We start from the raw sequence: 8688 nt of genomic DNA, 5'->3' as shown, positions 1-8688 counted from the left end.
AAAACAAAAAGATAATTACTTGACACATTGGAAAGAATTAACAAAAAAACTGCGCAAACTAGAATGCTATTTGGCCCTAAACAGAGAGTACACAGTGGCAGAATACCTGACCCCTGTGACTGACCCAAAATTAAGGAAAGCTTTGACTATGTAAAGACTCAGTAAGCATAGCCTTGCTATTGAGAAAGGTCGCCGTAGGCAGACCTGGCTCCCAAGAGAAGACAGGCTATGTGCACACTGCCCACAAAATGAGGTGGAAACTGAGCTGCACTTCCTAACCTCCTGCCAAATGTATAACCATATTAGAGACACATATTTCACTCAGATTACACAGACCCACCGAGAATTTGAAAACAAATCCAATTTTGATAAACTCCCATATCTATTGGGTGAAATACCACAGTGTGCAATCACAGCAGCAAGATTTGGGACCTGTTGCCACAAGAAAAGGGCAACCAGTGAAGAACAAACACCATTGTAAATACAACCCATATTTATGATTATTTGTTTGACATTTTTTACTTTAACTATTTGCACAATGTTACAACACTGTATATAGACATAATATGACATCATGTCTGTCACGCCCTGACCGTAGAGAGTTTTTTATGTCTCTATTTTGGTTTGGTCAGGGTGTGACTTGGGTGGGCATTCTATGTTCATTTTCTATGTTTTGTATTTCTTTGTTGTTTGGCCGGGTGTGGTTCTCAATCAGAGGCAGCTGTCTATCGTTGTCTCTGATTGAGAACCATACTTAGGTAGCTTTTTCCCACATGGTTTTTGTGGGTAGTTGTTTTCTGTTTTGTGTCTGCACCAGACAGAACTGTTTCGGTTTCGTTCGTTCTCTTTGTTGTTTTTGTTATTTAGTGTTCWGTTTTAATAAAGAAAGCATGAACACTTACCACGCTGCGCTTTGGTCCACTCCCTCTTCTTCAGACGGCCGTTACAATGTCTTTATTCTTTGGGAACTTGTGTGAGTGTAATATTTACTGTTCACTTTTTATTGTTTATTTAACTTTTGTTTATCCATTTCACTTGCTTTGGCAATGTAAACATATGTTTCCCATGCCAATAAAGCCCCTTGAATTGAATTGAGAAAGAGAGAGAGAGAGAGAGAGAGAGTCGATGGTATATGTAGGTGTCTAAGCATGCATGTGTGTGTGTATCCTCACCACAGATCTTCTTGGGACAGCAGGCCCCCTCTTCCAGGACATCCAGTACGTACTCTCCCTCCCTCTCACACAGCGGAGTGGGACTAAAGCTGCAGTCAGGTTCTACTGCCACCACAGAACCGTTCTCCAGGCAGCGGAACAGACAGCAGCCACGCAATGACCCGTTCCACACCTCCCCAGGGGCCCGCGGAGACCCCTCGTTATCCGTACACACTACAAACACACATACAGACACCACAGACATTATCAGTACACTCTAAAAAACACAGAAGCAGAACCATAACAAGAGTCATATAGAGCACAAGCTCATAGAGCTGACATACTAGAGCAGACATACACTGACAAAGAGCTGACATACAGCTGACATAGAGCTGGCATACAACTGACATAGAGCTGACATACAGCTGACATACAGCTGACATAGAGCTGGCATACAGCTGACATAGAGCTGACATACTCACCACACTGCTCCTCTGTGACGCAGTAAGTGGAGTCTGCTCGGTGCAGGATGGTTCCAGAGCGACACACACACTCCTCTCTGATGTGGGAGCAGGTGGTCTCCTCATAGAACTCTCTGTTCTGACAGGTCCGGGTGGTACAGGTCGACACACACGCCTGGTACTCCCTACCTGGGGGACACCTCAATGCTACACACGCACATGCACACACACGCAAACGCACACACACACACACACACCGCAAGAACACACATTTGTGTCATCACCAGCTAATGCAGACCTGATGTGTCTGTGTATTGGTGTGTATTGGTGTGTGTGTACAAGGTCCTTACGGCAGAAGTTGTGTCGTCTCCAGTTGATGCAGACTTGGTAAGTGTAGCAGACAGCTACGTAGGCTGCCAGGAAGTCACACTGGTGGGCCTTATAGTGGAGGTCCCCTGCCCACATCACATCACAGAACTGCTCTGGAGACACCTTGCTGTGGCAGGGAGTGAAAGGTCTCTGTCTAAGCATGGAGAGACAGGTGGAGCAGTCTCCAGTGGTACAGTTGTCCCCGATGCGTCGTGTGTGTTCCGTGTCCTCTGAGGTGTGGACCCTCCAGGCCTGCAGGAACAGACCCAGGTCCGCCACCTCCCTCACCACCGTACCGTTAGGCAGCTTCAGGTCATCAGCTGGGTTCCCGTCACAACACCCTGGGAGACACACCAGCAGGGAGTAAAAGGTGCTCAACCAKCGTGAAACAAGGTGCAACCAAATAATAGCATGAGCATTGAGAAGGAAGAGGCGCAACTCTCGATCACAATTTAAAACAACTTGATACTTTATTTATAAAACTGTTACGGATACACTTATGTTCATAACATGCACGGATGAACAAATGCACGCCCACATGCGCACACCCTGAAGAAATAGGCCAGGAATAGGGCAAGGTCTGAGAGAAACGTTCTCTCTTCTCCAGGTTCATTAAATCATGCTAGTGGACGTCTTCAAAACAAACCCATATCCCTGATCTGACAATGAAGGATGGAAGCGTTAGAGTAAATGCCAAATCTAGCTCATGGATGTCTTACCACAGAGGCCTCTAGTAGGAGCAGATGTATTGGAGGGYGCGGTGTATTGCAGCACCATGATGCCAGTGCTGTGGTACCATTGTATGTTGACTCCTCCAGGAGTGGTGATCAGGTACATACTGCCTGTGTCCTCTACTGACAGAGCCTGGCGGGAGAAAGGCAGCCGCGCCTTGATGTGGTTCACTGACACCTGTATACCCACACACACACAGATATAGCATGAGCTGTGTTCTACAGTGTATGCGATCAGTAATGGTTCAGTGGTCAGTCGGTTGCGGTCAGTGATAGTCACCTTGCGGTCAAGACGGTTGATGATGATCCTGTAGGAGGGAGTGGTGATGTTCAAGTTCTTGAAACACAGACCTGACGTTCCACCACTAGGGCTCTGAGAGAAAGATGTCCAAGTAAAACAGTGTAATAATGACCATATAATTACTATGATAATGATCACGATTAGATATTAAAAGGAAACTCACAGGTCGTCTGATGGAGTTGACGCTCTAAATATGAAACAAGAAAAGGTAAACCAATCAGAATCAGGTGCTTCTGGCATCCTATGACAGTTTATAATAGCGAGTGTATTTAAAACAGAGAGAGTTTGTGTGTGTGTTTTAGCTTGTGTGTGTGTGTGTGTACCTGGCTGGTAGGGCATTTATTCACTGTTCCTATGATGTTCTCTGTGGGKAGGTAGACCAGGATGTAGGAGCCGTTATCATACAGCGCCACGTTGTTACCGTCAAACGTTATCACACGCAGGTCTGACATCACAGAGCAGCGACCTAACACATACACACACATGCACGGATAGGCAAACACACACAAGCACAGTATGTCTGTAAAATGTGTGTGTGTTGGTATGTATGTAGTGTGTGTGTGTATGTACAGTAGTGTGTGTTCTTACAGGGGCACTGCCAGAGCGGGCAGCAGGGGTCGGTGTTGGTGAGGACAGCCATGCCCAGCAGAGAGCAGCGAGGAGGAGTAGTGTTGTACCGACAGTGGAGGGAGGAGTTATGGAGGAGCAGCTCCCCGTTAAAACAGATCAGTTCTGCACACTCATCAACACGGTAGGAATACGGGGGCTGGAGAGAACAGAGAGAGACGAGAGAGAGGGAGATCAGAGAGATCAGCTACTGGCAAAGGGAGTTCTCCAGGGCTGCATGCTCGGCCCTCTTATCATGTCCATACACACTGTCTCTCACTGATGGGCTCTTACTGTGCAGGGGGTGGTGGGCAGGAGGAAGGGGGACAGCACTGTCGGCATGCTGACTGCCTCAGGTGTATGAGAGGAGTCTGGGCTAGTGGCTGTTTCCGTTGTTATGGACTCCGTCGTCTCGGGGGGTGATGTCGACATGGTAACGGAGGTGTCATAAATGACTGGGAATACAGAGGTAGTCTCCGTGGGCGTAGCAACAGGACGGTGTGTTTCTGTGGTGGTCAGAGTGGGGGTGGAGGAGAGAGGGGGAGGAAGGGAAAAGGAAGTGGGGGAGGAGATAGGGGGAGCTGAGGGGGAGCTGGAAGGCTGGGGAGGGGTAGTAGGAGGGGGAGGAGGGGGAGAGCGAGAGGGAGAAGCAGGAGAGAGAAGAGGAGGAGTGGTAGATTCGGTCACTACCAGGCTGGGGGAAGTAGGGGATGGCGTTTCCATAGTTACTCTAGTGACCACTGCAGGGGTCAAGGTCGGGGTCGTGACCCCAGTGGTGCTGCTAGTAATGGTGGCGGAGGGAGAGGGGGAGATGGAGGGAGAGACTGCAGGTAAAGGGGTGTCCTCAGTCACAGTGGGGGTGGAGGGTGCGGGCAGAGAAGGGGGAGGAGGAGAGGGGGAGCGAGGAGGGGTAAGGGTGGGAGTGAAACTCTCCGTCAGGTGGGCTGTACTGGGTGTAGTGGGGGCTCTGGTGGCAGTAACAGTTGTAGAGGCAGCACTGGTTGTAGTTCTGGTACTACTAGTAGTGGTCCTAGATGTAGTAGTAGTACTAGTAGGCCTAACAGCAGTAGTAGTTGGGGTGGTGGTCGTTCGGTTTACGAAGGCGTAGGGTGTAGGAGTGGGAGGTAGGGACACACCTGAGGAAAGACACACAGACATACATTACTCTAAAAACGATGTAACTTTACAGATCCTGGTGTGATGCACACTCTACTCACAGTCCTCTGTGTAGACACATCTCCTGGTGACCTCATCAAGAACCATGTTTTTGGGGCAGCGAGGGAAACAGCCCTCCACCCTGCCAGACACACATATAGACACGGACAAACGTTCAAAGCGCGTATTAATCATGCCCTTACAGTGTATAACCATGTTGTAAGTGTGTGTTTGTAAGCGTGCATTTCTATGTTAGGCGTGTTCTTACGGGGGCAGGAAGTGGCAGCGTGTGGCAGTGGGGTCGCTGCATGTACGGACACACGGACTGGCACATGCATGGTAGCGCCACTCACACATCATACGGTACGGGATCACAAAACTGCTCTCTGTAATACAAACATACACAAACATATTGTAACTGCTCTCTGTAACACAAACATATTGTGAACATACACATAAGAACTACAGTAAAAGAAACTGTGTGTGTGCTGCGTATTATGAATTTGTATTTCTATCTAACCCTCCAGAGTAAAGGAGCTGCTGGTCTTGAAGTTGTCAGAGTTGTCATATTTCTGAGCTCGTGCAGACGTGCGTGTCAGAGTCAGGAACACTCCTGGCTGGCCAATCAGCTCGAAAGAGGTGTGGCCAGGCAGGAACACCCCCTGGTGCTGCAGGAAGGAAGCCCTGTGGCCAAACTCCTCCCCTCTGGTCCACTGCTCCAACCGCAGCCCAGTACGCTCAGACACAACGAGGAAGTAGTTAGGACGCTCTGCTGACTCCAGAGAGACCACCGGGAGACCTGTAATACAGAGTTTAACATATGGGTGAAGCTCACTAGAGATGTATTTATTTTTGTGTGTGTGTGTGTGTGTGTGTGTGTGTGTGTGTGTGTGTGTGTGTGTGTGTGTGTGTGTGTGTGTGTGTGTGAGAGAGAGACTCACGTGATGTGCGGTCCTTCTGTAGTCCTGCTGTGATCATGAAGTTYAAGAGTAGRCCAGGGGGAGGCAGCCCYCCTYCGAACTCCCTAACTAGAGGAAACACTGACCCACTGGTTCTGTTCACACCGAAGACTGTAGCGTTATATACAGCACTGACCACCGAAAACGGTCCTTCACCTAACTCTACAGAGGGAGAGAGGGAGAGAGAGAGAGAGGTGGAGGATATTCTCAATGTTGAGTGAATATATTATGTAGCTCAGTTTGTATATGTGTATTTGTATTTTTGTGTGATTGAATGGTGTTCCTTTGTGAGTCATTTTGGTTAGCGTTCAAACAGACCTTGGTTGTAGTATTCACAATCATAGGCTGAAAGAAAAAACAAGTACAAACATTTAGAAACATACAACATCACATATGTACAGTATGTGATAGTACTGTAGCCTTTCATAGCCAAGACATACTGTGTAGATCAAGCAGGGATAGAGAGACCATGGTATTGTGTAAGAGTGTATGTGTGTGTGTGTGTGCACATGTATCTGTGGTCATTTGATGACAGATATAAATATTTTAGGGTCAGAGGGGGGACTCTATAGTTCTGTGTACTGGCATGTGTGTGTGCATGCGGGCGTGTAGGAGCATTGACTGACCCAGCACCTATGCTGACAGACAGAGAGAAAGTCGGAGGAACAGACACACATTGTGTGTGTATGTGTGTCTGTACTCACGGCAGACAGAGGGGTTTCTCCAGACCACAGTGACACCGTGTTGACAGCAGGTGTGTGCATAGGCAGCAATGGACGTACACAGACACTCACAGTCTCCGCCTCGGTTACAGTTACAKGTGTCTGTCAAGCAGTTCCTATAGAACCATGATACATCCACCTACACACACACAAAAACACACACACACATGAAAACACACACACACACAGGTTGCAGATGTACATTAGAACCAGGTCATATCTACCTGGGGGGTGAGTGAGGGTTTAGAGTGGGAGACAGGTCATTGGGGTTAGATGTGGGTTAGGAGTGTGTGTGAATAATGTAGGTAGGAATGAGTGACATGTTTGTGTGTGTTGAAGGGGAGTGAATAGGAGTGATGGGACATCAGAACAATGAGACGTGGGTTAAACTCTGGAACACAGGGATCAAATCACATTTTATTTGCCACATGCTTCGTAAACAGGTGTAGACTAACAGTGAAATGCTTACTTATGGGCTCTTCCCAACTATGCAGAGAGACAAAATAGAAAAAGAATAACACAAGGAAGAAATAAACAATGAGGAACGTTATATACACGGGGTACCAGTACTGAGTTGATGTGCAGGGGTACAAGGTAATTGAGGTAGATATGTACACATAGGTAGCGGTAAAGTGACTAGGCAACAGGATAGATAGTAAACAGTAGCAGCAGCATATGTGATGAGTCAAAGAGTTAGTTCATAAAGGGTCAATGGAGATTGTCTGGGTAGCTATTTTGTTAACTATTTAGCATACTTATGGCTTGGGGGTAGAAGCTGTTCAGGGTCCTGTTGGTTCCAGACTTGGTGCATCGGTACCACTTGCCGTGCGGTAGCAGAGAGAACAGTCTATGACTTGGGTGGCTGGAGTCATTGACAGTTTTTAGGGCCTTCCTCTGACACCACCTGGTATAGAGGTACAGGATGGCAGGGTGCTCGACCCCAGTAATGTACTAGGCCATATGCACTGCCCTCTGTAGCACCTTGTGGTTGGATGCCAAGCAGTTGCCATATGAAGCGGTGAAGCAGCCAGTCAAGATGCTCTCGATGGTATAGCTGTAGAACTTTTTGAGGATCTGAGGTCCCATGCCAAATCTTTTCAGCCTCCTGAGGGGCAAGAGGCCATGTTGTGCTTTCTTCATGACTGTGTTGGTGTGTGTGGACCATATTAATTCTTTAGTGACGTGAACAGTGAAGAGCTTGAAGCTCTCGACCCGTTGATGGGGGCGTGCTCGGCCCTCCGTTTTCTGTAGTCCACGATCAGCTTCTTTGTCTTGTTGAGGTTGTCACTGACCTCCCTGTCTCATTGTCGTTGGTGATCAGGCCTACCATCATCGTGTCATCAGCAACACTTTTGATGGTTTTGGAGTCGTAGGTTGAGATGCAATCATGGTTGAACAGGGAGTACAGTACGGGACAAAACACGCACCCCTGAAAGCCCCCGTATTMAAGGTCAGCGTGGCGGATGTGTTGTTGCCTACCCTCACCATATGGGGGTGGCCTGTCAGGAAGTCCAGGATCCAATTGCAGAGGGAGGTGTTCAGTCCTAGGCTTCAATAGATTTATTTTTTCTTTCCCCTAATTGTCATCTGACCCTTTTTGTTGAAGATTTAAGTGAGTGGGTAAAATCAACGGGGAAGGAATGCCAGGGGAATAAGCCATATTAAAACCTATGTGTTGTGATAATTGCGTTGTTTGTTCTATAACCTGTTAGTTCATATGCCTTGACACCGTGATTTATAGGTCTATAGCTGAGACAATAAGAAGACACAGTGTCAGAATAAATTCAACCACATCTTTGTTTCATCTGTCCGATGAAGTCCACAAAACATATTGCATGTCACAAACCCTTACATGACCTACAGCATGGTCAAGCAAATGAATGTTTCCCACATTTTCAGACTACTAAACAACTATTGATATAGAACCACGGAGAGTTACCGCAAGTCGCAAAGAAAACAGGCGTTGCCTCCACTATTCCAGCACCATTTCAACATCTAATACTTTTTCCTTCATCTTGTTCAATTGTTGCCATGCACCTGCAAATTAGATTGCTCAGATGTGCGAGTGCCTTTTGAATTTTGAACATCTAATACATTGACAACTAAAATATACCAAAAACGATTTAGTCCAAACATCGTAAGCTAAATATGGTGTGGCTGTCCATGGTACTGGTTTATGTGTGTGTGTGTGTGTGTGTGTGTGTGTGTGTGTGTGTGTGTGTGTGTGTGTGTG

The 8688-nt window shown here is 47.3% G+C and overlaps 1 protein-coding gene and 1 long non-coding RNA gene across 2 annotated transcripts in view; both read right to left on the bottom strand.

Annotated features, from left to right (window-relative positions):
• The window catches only part of LOC111952771 (otogelin-like protein), a 13174-nt gene extending 7348 nt beyond the window's left edge, over positions 1 to 5826 (bottom strand). Inside the window, exons 1-13 of the mRNA XM_024134600.2 lie at positions 5716 to 5826; positions 5295 to 5573; positions 5043 to 5160; positions 4837 to 4916; positions 3914 to 4755; positions 3602 to 3779; positions 3337 to 3479; positions 3177 to 3200; positions 2993 to 3085; positions 2701 to 2890; positions 1963 to 2322; positions 1634 to 1819; positions 1173 to 1385 (exon numbers count right to left, since the gene is read on the bottom strand). Coding sequence (XP_023990368.2) covers positions 1173 to 1385; positions 1634 to 1819; positions 1963 to 2322; positions 2701 to 2890; positions 2993 to 3085; positions 3177 to 3200; positions 3337 to 3479; positions 3602 to 3779; positions 3914 to 4755; positions 4837 to 4916; positions 5043 to 5160; positions 5295 to 5573; positions 5716 to 5752 — 2743 coding nt within the window. The 5' untranslated portion in view covers positions 5753 to 5826. The remainder of the gene's footprint in view (positions 1 to 1172; positions 1386 to 1633; positions 1820 to 1962; positions 2323 to 2700; positions 2891 to 2992; positions 3086 to 3176; positions 3201 to 3336; positions 3480 to 3601; positions 3780 to 3913; positions 4756 to 4836; positions 4917 to 5042; positions 5161 to 5294; positions 5574 to 5715) is intronic.
• Positions 5827 to 6051: 225 nt separating this feature from the next.
• The window catches only part of LOC112067857 (uncharacterized), a 7128-nt gene continuing 4491 nt past the window's right edge, over positions 6052 to 8688 (bottom strand). Inside the window, exons 2-3 of the long non-coding RNA XR_002893432.2 lie at positions 6438 to 6594; positions 6052 to 6078 (exon numbers count right to left, since the gene is read on the bottom strand). This is a non-coding gene — a long non-coding RNA (uncharacterized lncRNA). The remainder of the gene's footprint in view (positions 6079 to 6437; positions 6595 to 8688) is intronic.

Source organism: Salvelinus sp. IW2-2015, linkage group LG26 (assembly GCF_002910315.2).
Source record: "Salvelinus sp. IW2-2015 linkage group LG26, ASM291031v2, whole genome shotgun sequence".
Taxonomy (NCBI): Eukaryota; Metazoa; Chordata; class Actinopteri; order Salmoniformes; family Salmonidae; genus Salvelinus; species Salvelinus sp. IW2-2015.
This window is presented reverse-complemented; position numbering and strand designations above follow the sequence as displayed.